We start from the raw sequence: 16,285 nt of genomic DNA, 5'->3' as shown, positions 1-16,285 counted from the left end.
AACTCGATTAGACATCGGGTTGCTTCGGGTTATATTAAGTATTTTGTTAGAACTTAATGATTATCCTACTTATATTTTAGATTTTTTATATTTAAAATTAGATGTTTATCATGTATTTGATTATGTTTATTTGCAGTTAGTTATACGAATTCAGATATAGAGCTTTAATAAGTTGTATTTACGCATAATCTATTTGCAATCTTGAGTTTTAAGTGATATACATTAATAAACAGTATTTTATGTATAAAAAATGGTTTTTAAGAGTTTTTATCAAATGTTTTATAATATAATATAGATAATAATCTAAATTTAATTAATTTATATAATTATAATCTATATTAAAAATTAAAAACATAAAAAATATAATAACAAAATATTATAAAAGTTGAAGGGTCAAAACTGAAAATATCTAAAGGTTAAAACTGAAAATAATATATAGGAGGGGGTATAGAAAATGTAGGGGGAAGAGTGTAGGAGAGGGTGGGGTTAGAAAACCCCATATAAAAGGGGATATGTACGCCTAGTCAGATGGACATCAGCTCCTCAGATTTTGATGATCTGTGTCTGAGTGTGTGACAGCTTGCGAGATATACCAGACAACCTAAACCCTTTAATGAAACAGCTCACTCCCTTACCAAACCTTTTGAACTGTTTTTGTAAACCCCTTTATTACAACATCCCCATCAATTTTTCATTTAATCATTGTTTATTTATTTTTTAGGATGTTTTTGGTATCTAGACAAGACATGACAAAATAAAATAAGGCAGAGCAGGACAAGATATGATAAAACAACTATTCAATGTTTAATAAGATAAAACTGGACAGAATAGAACAAGTAAAATGATCAATTTTACCCTTGATGAGTTGTTTATTTTAATTAATTTATGTAATTTATTAAATTATAATAAAATAATTATTTTTTATAACAAAATATATCATTTGAAGTTTTCATCAAAACAATTAAAATGACACCAAATAAAAAGTTTATGTAGTTTTTTTTATCTTTTTTCTACATTAGTTTTTATTATTAATATATAATAAATTACACATATTAATAAAAATATAGAAACCGTATAAAAATAATATTTTGAGGACATTAAAAAGAAAGCTTAAGAAACATGAAATACAATAAATAAAATTTAAAAAATGAATAATATATAAAAAAGAGACCTATTTGATGTTTTAGAAGAGAATTAAGTTTTATTTTGGGACTATATTGGTAAAATATAAGTACGTTTCATCTTGTTCTACCCTGTTTCATGGGGGTAGAGGTGGAACAGGCATGTTCCACTTTGTTCTACATAAAATTCATGTCAAACATGGGACATGGATCTATGTCCTGTTCTGTCTTGTCTCTATCCAATTGTACCAAACGCACCCTTAATAGTTTCATTAATCGTTAAGAGGTGAATTTTATTTGATAAAAAAATATGTCTCTTACTAATTTTAAAACCTTCCGAATAATTTTGTATCATGGACTTCTTTTAATCATTCAGCGCCCTAATTTCGTTGTAAATAATTATCAAACAATTATATTTCATTTTGCACTATATCAATAATGTATTTTGTTATAAAATATATTCGGTTTTGGTATTGGGTTATGTCAAGGTCGAGTTCGAATTTGAGCCAAGCCGCTTAGAGTAGAGTGTTGACCGAGTTTTAACCGAGTTGATTTCGAATAACTCGCTAGTTGTCTCGTACCTTTTGTACCCCTAATTTTTACAAAGCATGATGACCATTTTGTAATTTTAAAATTACATGATTTAAAAAAAATGCTATTTTACTCTTAAAAAATATAATATTTATGCAGTTCTAAGATATAAATTATATAAATAAATATTTTGATAAAATAATTTTTTTTATTAACCTGGATATCCAACATGCTATACCAGCCGACTAATTTCAGGGCGAATTTGAACCTGAGACCTCATGGTACTTTTGACCTTAAGACCTCCTGGTACTTTTGACCTTTGTAACCAAACTCAACCCAATAAGACACCACCCTTGTGGTTGATAAACTTCAAGATAATTATTAAAAAATCATTAATTACGATATTATTTTTGTATTAGTTATTTAAAAAAAAAAGACATTAAAAATATATTAAAAGACATATTTTTCCATGCTAAAAAATTTAAGTTTTTTGATCGAAATTTCTGGATTCATCGTTGTATTTAATGCATGTATTCCTAAAAATGATGCATATCTTGTGACTCCGTGCTACGTGTTCTTGTACGAACACGTACAAATTTTCAAATTTAATTAGATCTATGTCGTTTTTAGTTCAAGACAGATCAGATACTTTTATTAATTCAGATAAATAAATGTTAGTTTATCTGTTATCATCTTAATACATATTATAACTTTCCTTAAAAAACATAAACTCGTTATTCATAAAGATTTACCAATCAATATTTCTTATAAGGGGTTGTTTACCTTATCCAGTAAGCGGGTCAATTACTTTACCAGATGCACATAATAATGATCTAGAATCTTACCTGATAAACACTTATCAGATAACTGTTTGAGTAAATGGCAATAAATCAATACATTCTATTATACAAGAAATCAAGTATTTCCATCGAACTGAACTTTCTATATATTTGAAAAAAAAAACCCGCATGAATTGACTTATCAGGTAACGATCATAATCGATCCTCTAACTTCCACAAATAAAAACGTCATTTAAAAAAAATGATATAAAAGTCTTACCTAATTTATAAAATTACTAAAGTATTGATTAATAGAGAATAAGACATGCGTTTTTTTCATAATCTTATAAAATCAAATAATAAAAACTTAAGAGTTTTTGTTTACCTCTCAATAGTTTCATTAAAAGACAAAATCATTAAAAGGTGAATCTTGTTTGATGATAAAAATTTTTGCCTCTTAATGATTCTAAAACCATTTGAATATTTTTTTTACCATGTGCAACCCTTAACCATTCAACGTTCTAATTTCATTGTAAATAATTACTAAACAGTTATATTTCATTTCATATTATATCATGTGAACCTCTTAATCATTTTGCAGCAAATCATTCAACAACTGACAAACAATCTTTTATTCAATAAATTAACAATTATAACAATTTACATTTTCCATTTCTGTATTTTTAATGCTCTAAATTAATTTTTAAAATAAGTAAAATAGCAATATTTTAATAAAATCTATACTATATTATTAAACAAATTCATCAAAAGTCTTAAAATTCTAAATGACCAAGATACCCTTTTTACTTTTTCACTTTTTCACCCATTCCTTTCCTCACATACACTCACCCCCTCACATACATTTACCATTTTTTTTTAAAATTATAATTTTAAATTTACATTTTATATCCATATAATTAGTTAATTAATTATTTTACGTCATTTACTTTTAAATGTTTCATTATAAACCTTTATCAAATTAACATACATAATCGTATATAAAATGAAACATGTTTAAAAAATACATTTTTATTTTAACAAGTTACACTATTATAATCTTCTCGTTAATACCTTCGAAATGAGTCCAATATTGAATAGTTTTTGACTTAATTATATTATTATATATTATATATATATATATACTGTGAAAAAATATTTTTAATGTTTACGATTTATACTTTTATAGTTATTTATTTATATATATGCTATACATTTTGGGATTAGGCTGTCCAAATTGCACTGTATAATATGTTCTTGGGTTTTTTTGAAATATATATATACATGTATTAATTCAACCTTAATCTGAGCTTCTGGACAAGAAAGAGGGTAAACAATTGAAATTTCATTCTAAAACCCATCTTTTTTGGTCTTTTCATAGCTTATGATCTGTCAAATTTGTAGTTTTCTTTATTGTTTTTGAGTGTTTATCTTAAAACTCAAGTTTTTTTGGTTCTTTGCTCTTGGTGTAAATTGAACACATTTGTGGAGTCGTTTAAATATGTTGAATTTTAAATATATTGGATTTTAAACTGTCATACAATTTTTTCCATCGATAGTCTGTAATCAGAACTATAACTCTTATTTATTCAAATTGTATTAATATGTAAAGATCAAGTGTAACATATATCATCTTTAAATCTTGTCTTATAAAACCAGTGAAACTTCAAAACCGTTAAAATTCATGGCTCCCGTCACATTGCACGGGTACACAACTAGTAATAAAATAAAAAAGGTAGAGGACAACTTGTAGAAAATGACAAAAAAGGACTGGTGGGACCAAGCGTGAAGGATCTGGACCCACACACTGCATGACTACTTGCACTATCAACAGATTCCAAAAATATTTATTTCTTTGTATAAAAATAATTCTATTTTAATTTAATTTTATATAAAATTAATTAAAAATTTACGATATTATTAAATAGCATTAATCCTCGTTTAAAGTTTATAACGCATTTCATTTATTTAATTAGATATTAATTACATATTCATTATTTAAAATGAATATTCCAACGTCTTTAACACCTTAATAAATCAAAATATTTACTTGAAACATTATATTTCTTATATCTATATCTATATTATATTATAAAGCATTTGACAAAAACTCTTAAAAACCATTTTTATGCATAAAATACTGTTTAATAATACATATTATTTAAAATTCAAAATTAAAAGTTGATTTTTTTCTTTAATTTTTAAATCAAAAATAGTAAAATTGATTTTTTTTTATCCTTTTGGGTTTTTTACAATAATATTAATTATTATAAATTAAAAAAATAATTATTAATTTTAAGTATATTAAAAAAGGACAAAATCTTAAAGATTCCATGAAGTCTCAAAGCACGGAATCTTTGAACTTTCACGCAAACAGAATCTCAAGTTGATCCCGGAATCACCCCGTGACTTTAGCATTACCTTTTTATGACAATTCTACCCTTGGTCCACACCAAATCCCGTGGACCCCACCACACCACCGCAAAATTCGTTTTTTTTACTTTTCCACATTTTACTCCATCAAAAATGGATAGCTCCATTTCTACACAAAACCCGTTTCCACCACTCGGGTTATCGGGTTACATTCGGACCCATCATTTTTCCTATATATACCCCTTGTTTGTTTAAACTTCATCCTCACAAAAAAAACCTGCTTTTTCGTTCTGAATTTTCAGCCATCATCAACGGTTAACCACCACCACCACCACCACCTTCCGTCGTTAATCACCACCACTTCCGTCGTTAATCACCACCATCGTTCTCCCATTGATGGCTATGACCACCAATGGTCTCTCTTCTAAGGTTATCCGATCGTTTCTCCGCCGCGTAAAGTCATCATCACCATCCAATACCACCACCACACCAAGGTTCCGATTGGCTCAAAGAACCACCATCAATACAACAACAGTATTCCCATCTTCACCACCACCTCCGCCACCGACAACCGCCGTTGCCGACGACCCACGTGACTCGATATTTGATTTCGAGGATACGAAAGGTTTGTTTTCATCTGTTACGACCGGAAAACTTTTACGGTCGGCGGCTAACTTGAACCTGGCGGCGGTGGAGCCGGTGGTGGATTTGGGCATGTGGGTGATGAGGTCAAGGCTCATGCAAGTGGGGATTTTTAGAGAGATTGTTTTGGGTACGATTAAACACACGTCGTATGAACATTTTGTAGCGGGTGCGGATATGGTTGAAACGGGTCGGACTGTTAAGAGACTTTGGGAATCCGGGTTGAGAGGGATGTTGGATTATGGGTTGGAGCATGCGGTTGATAATGAATCTTGTGATAAAAATGCTCAAGAATTCATTGAAACTGTTGAATCCACCCAAGTTTTGCCTCCTTCTTCTGTAAGTTTTTTACCTTTTACATTTTCTTGATTCAGTTTCATCTTTTTATAGTAAAATATTTCTCCATGTTTTCCCCTAAATCAGATTCCCTTTTTTTTATACCCACATACGGATTCGTACCTCCATTCTTGCTCTGTTTCTGCTCATACTCTGCAAATTTTCGTCATTTTCCTTTAAAAAATCTTGGATTTGTGGGTAACATTCGATCTTTTCTTTTGATTTCCATGTTTTCAGAAACCTTTTTGAAATTCCAGATCTGTTTCTTCCTCATTTCAGACTTTTGTTCTTGAATCTTGAATCTTTATTGAATTAATGTAATCTTGTTTTGGAAACAGGTTAGCTTTGTGGTTGTGAAGATAACAGCAATTTGTCCAGTTTCTTTATTGAAGAGAGTTAGTGATCTTTTAAGATGGGAATACAAGAATTCATCATCTATGAATCTGCCATGGAAGCTTAAAACCCTCCCAATCTTTTCAGAGTCCAGCCCTTTTTACCACACATTAGAAAAGCCAGCTCCTTTGACTCCTGAAGAAGAAAGTGATCTTGAATTAGCCCACCAAAGACTAGTCAATATTTGTAACAAAAGCATAGAATGCAATGTACCTGTAGTTATTGATGCCGAAGACACTTCAATCCAACCGGGTATTGATTACTTTACGTATTCGGCTGCTGTTATGTACAATAAAGGCGAAAAGCCCTTGATTTTCGGTACGATTCAAGCGTATTTGAAGGATGCTGGTGAGAGGTTGTTCGAAACGAAAAGAGCAGCCGATAAAATGGGATTGCCAGTTGGGTTTAAGTTGGTTCGAGGTGCTTATTTGTGGAGCGAAAGCCAATTGGCGAATTCGATTGGGGTCGAGTCACCGATCCACAATAGCATTGATGAGACACACAAGTGTTACAACGGGTGTGCTTCATTTATGCTAGATGAGGTCTCAAATGGTCCTGGTGGGCTCATTCTTGCCACCCATAATCTTGATTCAGGTAAAAAGCTTGAAACTTTATGAGAATTGGTTACCAAGATTTGCACCCACTGTCTCTTTAATCAGATCTAAACTACAAAAGATTGCATTTTTGTTGTTGAAATGATGAGAAGATAAAGTGCACCAAATTTGATAAATGTATTCTGAATCAGGGGTTGTATTGGTTTCTTGAATATCGATGGTTGAAAACAAATAATTCGAAAGCAGAGGTATTTCTTGAGACGACATTCAAGATCTCTGATCTCATATGGCTTCAAACTAACTTTGTTTTCTTGAATGATTACAGCAAAATTTGCTGCACAGAAGGCGCGCGAATTGGGGATTGGGAAAGATACACAGAAGCTGGAGTTTGCTTCTCTTTATGGGATGTCTGAGGCCATGACATTTGGATTGAGGAATGCAGGATTTGGTGTTAGCAAGTATTTGCCATTTGGACCTGTGGATCAGATCATGCCTTATCTTCTTCGGCGAGCAGAAGAGAATAAAGGGTTGTTGTCTTCTTCGAATCTTGACCGACAGCTCATGATGTAAGTCTTGCATAACCAATTGTTCCTCAATTCTTGATCTTGAATCTTGCAGTTCGTTGTACATCAATTGTTGATTGTTGTTTATTCACATGTGATGATGGGTTTTGCAGGAAGGAATTGAAGAGGAGAATGAAAGCATATGTTGGACAAGGTCTAATGGATACCGAGAGTCGGTTGAAATCGGAGACTGGTTCCATTGTGAAGTTAAATTAGAGGTCATTTGGCCATTGAAGAAGAAGAAGAAGAAAGATATAAATAGAAGAAGAAGGGGGGACTGTAAATAGTTATAAGATGGGATGGGAGGCCTTTTGCTTGTTTCTGTTGATGATGTTATTATATAAATGGTAGGAGCAACAGCCTTCTTTTGTCATCTTGGGGATGGAATAAATGGAATTTTTTGGAGTAATTTATTATTTATTCCAATTGTTTATTATTATTATTATGTTCGTAAAATTTGTGAAAAATGTCGTCTAATCCGTCAATAAGAATCTTGGAGAGAGTGAAACAACAATAAATTGTAAATCATAAAGAGAAAAATAATGATAAATTACAAAACATAGGGATAAAAACTGTAATTTCTAAATCATAGCGGTGACAAAAAACGAAATTTACTTTGTTTCCAAATTATACCAGATGAATATTGTAAGAACCAAGAATCTTACCTCGTAAGAGAAGAAGACGACTCATACCGCGCTTACCGGATAAATTGTTGCATATGATGCCGTTTTGGTGGACTTAAAGTCTTACCCTGTAAGTAAGTGATAATGTTAAATTTTATTGGTAAGCGCTTACCGGGTAAGTGTTTGGATGAGTCGATCTTTTAATTTTTTTAACTATTTTCAATACCCTTAAACTACATTCATCTACCATTGTTTAAAATGATCTTCACTTTTAGATCACTTTTACATACATTTAATCACTTCCACGCATGAATGAAATGATATGATTGATATGATTGCGTTGTTCTTACCTTGTTATCATAACTGTTATTCTCATTGGAACCCAACTGATATCATAATTGTTATTCTCATTGGAACCCAACCAACTCAAGAAGAGAGATCGTGTGAGAATATGAGTTATGACACCGAGCTTCGTCTTCCTATCTCTATGTGCATCAATGGATTCACAACAATCATAACATGCTAAGCCTGTTTGAAAAGGTTGCAAAATCAACCTACATTTGTTCATATAAACAAAACAACAAACACAAATGATACTACAATCTTTTTAGGCTTTTCTTTCTTGCATCGATCTTCTTTTTGTCGGCTTGGGCCTTGACCAACCCGCATTCCTTCTTTTGCGTAACCATGGGAGCCAGTGCAGCACCAGATCCACTACTGACTCCAATCTCAACCGTTGGGCTCAGATTGGCACCAGTTGTTGGATGATCCTGTCCACTCCCTCCTTTCATTGTGTTCAATGAAGGGGCTAAAGGGGTAGGCCCCACGACACCCGATACTGCGTTTTTGGGGTCAATACTACAAACCGATGAGGTCTGGTCAAGGTTTAAAGCAGCCGTTGACTCGGAGATGGCTCCGGCCTTGAACTTTGGTTTTGGCTTCAAAGCATGAATTCCAGTGTATAGCCTGCAAATAGTAGGCAAAATGCCATCGTTTGAGTAATCTTCATACCAATTATTCAACATTTCAAGATTTCTTCATGCCCATTATTCAAGATTTCAAGACTTCTTTTTGGAAGGGTGTTCTCGGGCTATGCCCAGACTAATCCCGGCAAATTGCGAAGGTAAGACTCCAACTTTGATAAACTCAGTGGCCACAATTGTTGTGGACGCCTAGAATTGAACCCGGGGCAGATGGGATATTCCACCACATTCCCCTAGGCCTCAACCACTACGCCACAACCCTTGTGGTTAATATTTCAAGACTTCTTGAAGCCATAATTCGATATTTCAAGATTTCTTGAAGCCATGATTCGAGATTTCAAGACTTCTTGAAGCAAAATTTCCAAGGTTTCATCCCCTTCATTTAAAAAAAAAGACTTGGTGAAGCAACTATTTGAGGTTTCAAGATTTCTTGAAACCAGTATTCGAGATTCCTAGACTTCTTGAAGCCATTCGAGATTTCAAGACTTCTTGAAGCCATTATTCAAGACTTCTTGAAGCAAATTTGCCGAGGTTTCATAAGATTTCAAGACCTCTTGAAAGCCATTGTTCAAGGTTTCCAGATTTTTTGAAGCCACCATTCGAGATTTCAAGACTTCTTGAAGCCATTCTTCAAGGTTTCCAGATTTCTTGAATCCATGTCGTCGAAATGTGAAAAGGGCGGAAGAGCTTTTTACTACAATAATTATTAAAACCAATGCAGTAAGTAACGCTAATGCCAGCATGGCTATAGCTGCTGACCTGGCATGTCTAGCATACTCCTCATAATTTTCAAGCAACATTTTGCCAGCCTGCTCGTTTAACGCAGATTCTGGAAATGGCTCAATCAGTAAACATCTGACCACCTGCAACACGACAAACGGTCATCACAGAAACTTGGTGATAAACAGCTCCCTTAGGAAACCGGAACAAAATACAAAACTTACAATTAGAACATGCCGTAAGCCAAGACTTGGGGTCCAATCTCTTTTCAACGTGTTGACACATATTTCACCATTTGTTGCGATGTTTGGATGGAAGATCTTGGTCAGAAAATAACCTGAAGTATTCACACAAAACAGTTTCAAAATGTGAGAGAATCCTGGTACCAAAAAGTCTTGCTTTAACACATTTGACTTGGTTATTTGATACACTACAGCAAAATCGGCTTTACAGGACGCCAAATATGACTAAATGTCCTAATAGATTGTTTTATGGAACTTAAATATATAGTAAACGTCCTATAAAGCCGATTTTGTTGTAGTGATAGCATTTCTATATCCTATTCACCATGTGCATATTCCAAAACGTTGCAAAATCTTCATAAACTGCATATGAGTTGAACATGTCACGAGTAGGATTTGATGATTACAAGTCGATTGCGTAAAAAGACAGTGACCAAACCTTTAGGTGGTGAGTGTGGGAAGTCACGAGACAGAATCAACTTCATGCGAAAGACACCATTCTCATATGGAGTTCCAGCTGCAAACCACGGCCATTCAGTCGATATAACGAACAAAACGTCCCCTCAGAAATACAAAAAAAAGCGTACCCGGGCCTTCAATATCTGCATATATTGTCGAAAAGTCATCATCATTTACTCCTACTTTTATTCCTTCTGGTGGTGTTTCATCAAGACTCTTCAATTCCCTAGTGAGCTGCTTTATTACATTTGGAGGAAGATTCTCATTGGTCGCCTGCAAGAAAACGTAGTAACGAAATGTCTAACCTTTCAAGATTACATAGAAATAAGCAATACGAACAACAAAAACCAAAATAAACCGACCCAGTAAATCCCACTAGAAAGTAGGGTCCAGAGGGTGAGATATACGAAACCCTGACCTCTACCATTATGGGTCGTAAACTTTTTATTTATTAGTGGTAGCATGTGCCACCACTTCCTAACAAGTGGATTTCATGTATCCTTTCCTGCAATTATTTCCGTTTATGTGAGATTTTGTGAACCTAACTCCCGGGGAGACGTACCATCAACCACGCAAATGATCTAAAACCAGATTGCAATCCCGCTATGCAAAGAGCTGGTGACAATCACTTGAGAAACAGGATGGATCGCCAATGTGATCAAGAGTAACCTGTAGTACGATTCATTTCAAAGTCGTTAGAAATGTTTACTTTATACTACGAAATAATAGTTCCTCTGAAAAGACAAACATCAAGCACATGCGGAAGCATATGGTCCGTTGGATATCATTTAATGGATGATATAAACTTCTAAAAGAACACGAATTTCTAAGGATTTTGCAATGCGACAATAAAGGGTGTGTTAATGGATGAGAGCCAAAAGTTTCAACATCTCAGGTATCATTCTTGGGTCTTCCAGAAGAACACGAATACTCTAAGCAAAGTGGATTGTAGTGTGAGTTCTATTCCTACCATGATCAGATTAACAGTCTGTTTGATTGTTTTTCCATTAAGCCATGGATGAATTAAGTTGTCTGTATGGATTAAGCTAAACTGTTGTGAAAGGAGGCATTCGATCTTTAGATGGCATCTCTAATCTTCTTCCTAATGTGCACACAAGTTGCATGCATCCGTGTACGAAACAAACATTCATGTTTACACAAGAAGCTATATTTCCATGTATACACACTTTAAAGGGAAGTAAATAACAATTGTTGAAATCCGAAATTCGTCCATCAGGGAAAGTTAGAGATTGTTTGTTAGCAACTTAATGAGACTCACAGCTACTGTTTGGTAGTGGCTTAATGATAGAAAGTGGCTTATTCATAAAGCTTCTAGGGGGAACTTAATGCAAAAAGCCAAGTTTTTTCAAAACCTGTCCTCCCAAACAAAAATCTTCTCGACCTATATAGACAGATTAATGGAAAACCAACCAAAGAGCCCGTAAACCCTAAGAATCCAAATGGTTTTGAAAGTGGCTTATTCATAAAGCTTCTAGGAGGAACTTCACGAAGAAAGCCAAGTTTTTTCAAAACCTGTCCCTCCCAATTAAGAAGCATGCTCCTTGTATCTATGAATCAACCCTCCCAAACAAAAATCTTCCCGATCTATATAGACAGATTAATGGAAAACCAACCAAAGAGCCCCTAAACCCTAAGAATCCAATTGCATTTCATGAGAGCAAATTATGATTTTACCGATGAAACAACAGTTTCTTTAAAGATCATAAAGGAAACTTGAATAAACACATCAGATTACAAGATCATCAAGTAATTTACTTGAATTGAATTAATTTTAGGAAAAAAAAAAAAAGATCAAACCCATCAAGATCACCTCAAACTAAGTGCCTTTGGTGGGTGTTCACCAAGAAACAGAACCAGTTGTATATTTATCATCCAAATACAAGGGTTTCAAAGGATTTCCCAAATTGATAAATCCATGGAGGATCCCCATTATAAAAGATCGATAAAGATGAATTAAAGATGAGACATATATAGAGAGTAGTGTGGTCCTGGTTAGATGCAGAGATAGATATGTACCAACATCTTTTGAAAGAATCAAGACCAAAAAAGTTACCCCTTTATCAATCAAGACAAACAAAAAATCGAAACCCTAATTCAATCATCCAACACAGGATCCAATTGCAAAAACAGCCACTTGTGATAACCCACCAAGCTTCAAAATCATCAAGTTCCCAAACTTGAATTTCAATAAATATCGAAGAAAACCCACATCAAATCAAGAAAATTTAGTGGGTATTTCTGACTGAGAAACAGAAGCAGTTCGTATCTAACCTCGAAATTCAGGTTCAGAAATTGGGGGGATTCAATGGCTTCAAGACTTCACGAGAATCGACCAACGATCACCCCTCTGAATGATCGGATGAAAGAGAGAGCATTGTGAGTACCTAGGTACAGATATACAAATATGAATATAAAAAGAGGTGAAAGTGTGGTGAGTTTACCGTTAGAGGTGGATGTTTGGAAACTGGAATTCATTTTCACGTTAAAGCTTGTGGGTGGTCAAATTTTAAACTTTTACAATTTCAGGGCACATTTGTGATTTATCAAAAGTATTGTGGTCGATGTGAAACTGTTTCTTCCTTTTTGGGATTTAAATTCAATTTTGGTCCCTAATGTTTGTAAGTTTCAGCAATGTCGTCTATAAATAAGGAATATTTTGGATTTCAACATTTTGATTTCTCTGTCTAACGGTAATTAACTTTCACTGTCAAGTACAATTAAATGAGGAATATTTTAATTATTTTTGCTATTTTCATTATATTAAATTAAAAGACATATTTTATTTTTAATTTTAATTTTAAATTACAAAAGAAAAGAAAAATGAAAGATAATGATAATCCTTTCGTTTTTTTTACGATTTAAAATTAAAAATATAATATGTTTTTAATTTTAATATAATATAAAAAAAATAGTGAAAATGACTAAAATGTCCTTCATTTAACTAAGGGTTGTTTGGTAGTTGCTGAATGATTTAGTACAAAATGATTAAGTGGTCAGAATGATTAAGAGATTCTCATGATATAGTGCAAAATGAAATATAATTGTTTGATAATTATTTACAATGAAATTAGAGCGCTGAATGGTTAAAGGAGGCCCATGATGCAAAATCATTCAGATAATTTTAGAATCATTAAGAGGAGGATTTTTCTTTTGTCAAACAAGATTCATCTCTTAACGATTCAAATGTTACCTTGTAATGGAACTATTAAGAGGTAAACAAACAACCTTTAAATTTAACAGAGAAAATTAATGACCTTTATACATAAGGATCCCAACTTTAGAAATTGACAAACATTAAAGATCAAATCTAATTTTTTGAAATTTAGGGATAATACTTGTTAAAAATTGCAAATACTCGAATTGAATATTTGATTAAATGAAATTTCAATTTAAAATGTGATGAGACAGCTGCTACTTTTTGATTTCTTTTCAATTATTGAAACAATTTAATCTATATCTATACTATATTATAAAACATTTGGCTAAAATTCTTAAAAACTCTTAAACCCGTTCATCCCTAAACGATTTCATCCAATCTGATCCTATTAGGATTCGACATTCGATCAAAATCCAATGGATGATGATTGGATTGGATTAGATCAGTTCCATCCATTAGATGTTACTATTGGTTATTCATTGGATCGGATCAGATCAGATTCGTCCAATCTTTTGATCCAATACTCAACCAATTATTCGTATAACATTCAACAACAGGTTGGTATAGTTTCTCAGTATAATTAGCTTAAATTCACGTATGAAATAAGTGAATCCCTTTTATAAACCTCCCTCCACTCTTCAGATTTGAAAACACAAAGAAGCAAGGGTGAAAAGGAGAGGAATCCAATATACCAAACTGAAACAGCAGAACCAAGCTATCTTAGTTCATCCATCTACTATGGTGGCCAAGAAGTTTATCCTCCAACTAGCCACAACACTTGCTCTCAGCGCACCGTATCTCCCACATCTCCGTTAACAGAAAGAACAACAAACAGATTGGAACTAACAATGTTTATTGATCTCTTTTTGGTTGATTAGTTTAAGAAAAGTGGAGGCGGTGAAGATCCTAATGGAAGCAGTGCTTCAAGGGGAAATTGGTGGCAAGGTACTACTTGTCCATAGCTTTCGTTAGAAKCAATAACCCGAATCTAAAATCAGAAACGTTTTATAAACAGACTTCTTTTGATCTCAAAGTTTCTAAGACATAAATCATAAAGGGTAACCAACTGTCCGGTTTCTTTGTTTCTGCAGGATCTCTCTACTATTGAAAACCTGGCCTCCATTTCTGCTATTTCTACTGTTGAATGAAAGGYATAGGATATGGCAAATTAGAGAAATCATCATTTCAAGGACTTGTGATGTGTCTTAGTTTTCAAGTGTTCACCAGTCATATTTTTGGCTACTTATTTTGTCATATTTTTGGCTACTTATTTTGTGTTCAATCAGAGTCTAGTGTTGTAATACTGATTTCTTTTCTGAAAGCCCTTTTTGTCGACATGCAAAAAACCAAAAAGAAGAGACCTTCTCCATGTTGCCGAAGTTACAAGCACGAAGCAGTCTTGGGTGGATGATCCCACTGCTGTTTTAATACATAATTGTTTCAAAATATATATTCTACTTTTATATATAATTATYAACCAATAATAATATCCCATAACAAAATAGATCACGTAGAATCATCCAAAATTCAATACTCTTCAATGATATCCGACAACACATCATTYCAACAAAAACGTAATAAACACTCGACTTGGCTATTCTATATTATAAGGAGAAGATGGATCACTCACTAATCGAACAAACTGAAACCCATGTCATCATCCGATTCCTCAGCAGGCTCTTCCTTCTTCTCTTCAGCTGGAGNCTCGACTTGGCTATTCTATATTATAAGGAGAAGATAGATCACTCACTAATCGAACAAACTGAAACCCATGTCATCATCCGATTCCTCAGCAGGCTCTTCCTTCTTCTCTTCAGCTGGAGCAGAAGCAGCTGCTGCCGGAGCACCACCACCACTAGATGCAGCTACTGGAGCAGCCACAGCAAACTTGCTTGGATCCTGCAATATTGTTTAACATCAACACATTTACTCTCTATACCCTTTTCATAATGATTTTAAAATCAACACCAACGTACCTCAAGGTACTCCTTCACCTTGTCTGCCAAAGGGAAAGAGTAATCAGTCTCCACAGCAATGGCCAATGCATTCTTGTAAGCATTGATCAACATGTGTGGAGCAGCTGCAATGGTTGGATAATGGATGGCCAAWGCTAGAGATGTCACCATGGAGACTCCAAGCGCAAACTTCTCAATCAGGTCATCTTCAGTCAGGTCAAGCACCTCTGGGCTGAAGACTGAACCATTGTCATACACAGTAAGAACCACAAGACCGTATGAGAACGGCCTAATCCCAAGCTTGGCTAGAAGAGCAGCCTCAGAAGAACCCACTTTGTCACCCTTCTTGATGAGCTCCACAGGGGTGATGATTTCAACAGTACCCTTGTTGATCTTGGTGGGAATGTTAAGGACCTGAACAGTAGTAATTCGATATTTGGAAAGACTTCAAGAGCATTTGTAGAACGCATGGAGCATAGAAATTAAAAATATTAACCTGGAAGAAAGAAGTCTGAGAGGGATCTAGACCAGTGTTGCCAGGGGGAACAACCACATCCACAGGAGCCACTAATCCAACACGAGCAGGCGCTCCAACCTGGTGGTAATATAGTGTCATGTTATAAGCCAGAACCAKCAAATACAAATATACACTAATCACAAAGCTATAAATCTTGAAACATGCAGAAAACACAGCAAAAATACTTATGCAAGGGATTAACAATTTATATTGCTTGCTTTGGCAACAACTCAGATACAAAAAAACCATAACAAGAAAATCCCAAATTCTCATACAGAAACCAACAAACAGAATTTAACCAAAACTCAAATTGGCTGGC

General features: G+C 33.8%; 3 protein-coding genes across 3 annotated transcripts; 1 reads left to right on the top strand and 2 right to left on the bottom strand.

Annotated features, from left to right (window-relative positions):
• The first annotated feature begins 5,073 nt into the window (after positions 1 to 5,073).
• On the top strand, positions 5,074 to 7,706 carry LOC112513688 (proline dehydrogenase 2, mitochondrial-like). The gene is made up of 4 exons (XM_025120027.1): positions 5,074 to 5,782; positions 6,118 to 6,766; positions 7,052 to 7,292; positions 7,403 to 7,706. Exons 1-4 carry the CDS (start codon positions 5,198 to 5,200, stop codon positions 7,503 to 7,505), a joined length of 1,578 nt encoding a protein of 525 aa, XP_024975795.1. The 5' UTR covers positions 5,074 to 5,197; the 3' UTR covers positions 7,506 to 7,706.
• A 679-nt stretch (positions 7,707 to 8,385) lies between these two features.
• On the bottom strand, positions 8,386 to 12,742 carry LOC112513634 (ubiquitin-conjugating enzyme E2 22-like). The gene is made up of 7 exons (XM_025119961.1): positions 12,609 to 12,742; positions 10,879 to 10,985; positions 10,445 to 10,589; positions 10,297 to 10,374; positions 9,840 to 9,952; positions 9,655 to 9,758; positions 8,386 to 8,878 (listed from the first exon to the last, which is right to left on the bottom strand). The coding sequence occupies exons 2-7, from the start codon at positions 10,879 to 10,881 to the stop codon at positions 8,509 to 8,511; spliced, it is 813 nt and encodes a 270-aa protein (XP_024975729.1). The 5' UTR covers positions 10,882 to 10,985; positions 12,609 to 12,742; the 3' UTR covers positions 8,386 to 8,508.
• Positions 12,743 to 15,204: 2,462 nt separating this feature from the next.
• Positions 15,205 to 16,080, bottom strand: LOC112512770 (60S acidic ribosomal protein P0-like). The gene is made up of 3 exons (XM_025118907.1): positions 15,946 to 16,080; positions 15,471 to 15,863; positions 15,205 to 15,393 (listed from the first exon to the last, which is right to left on the bottom strand). Exons 1-3 carry the CDS (start codon positions 16,063 to 16,065, stop codon positions 15,244 to 15,246), a joined length of 663 nt encoding a protein of 220 aa, XP_024974675.1. The 5' UTR covers positions 16,066 to 16,080; the 3' UTR covers positions 15,205 to 15,243.
• Positions 16,081 to 16,285: the final 205 nt, after the last annotated feature.

The sequence above is a fragment of the Cynara cardunculus genome (genome assembly GCF_001531365.2).
Source record: "Cynara cardunculus var. scolymus isolate 2C chromosome LG 5, CcrdV1, whole genome shotgun sequence".
In the NCBI taxonomy this organism is placed as follows: domain Eukaryota; kingdom Viridiplantae; phylum Streptophyta; class Magnoliopsida; order Asterales; family Asteraceae; genus Cynara; species Cynara cardunculus.
Note: the sequence above shows the minus strand (reverse complement) of the source record. Positions and strands in the feature narration are given on the sequence as shown.

What these genes read in the sequence shown, in the direction of transcription:
- LOC112513688 (XM_025120027.1), top strand. Translation starts at nt 5,198, where the DNA reads ATGGCTATGACCACCAATGGTCTCTCTTCTAAGGTTATCCGATCGTTT. An exon ending in AAGTTTTGCCTCCTTCTTCT is followed by an intron (nt 5,783 to 6,117) that starts GTAAGTTTTTTA and finishes TTTTGGAAACAG; the next exon opens with GTTAGCTTTGTGGTTGTGAA. An exon ending in CTTGACCGACAGCTCATGAT is followed by an intron (nt 7,293 to 7,402) that starts GTAAGTCTTGCA and finishes TGGGTTTTGCAG; the next exon opens with GAAGGAATTGAAGAGGAGAA.
- LOC112513634 (XM_025119961.1), bottom strand. An exon ending in CCCACACTCACCACCTAAAG is followed by an intron (nt 9,953 to 10,296) that starts GTTTGGTCACTG and finishes TGAATACTTCAG; the next exon opens with GTTATTTTCTGACCAAGATC. An exon ending in GCTTACGGCATGTTCTAATT is followed by an intron (nt 9,759 to 9,839) that starts GTAAGTTTTGTA and finishes GTCGTGTTGCAG; the next exon opens with GTGGTCAGATGTTTACTGAT.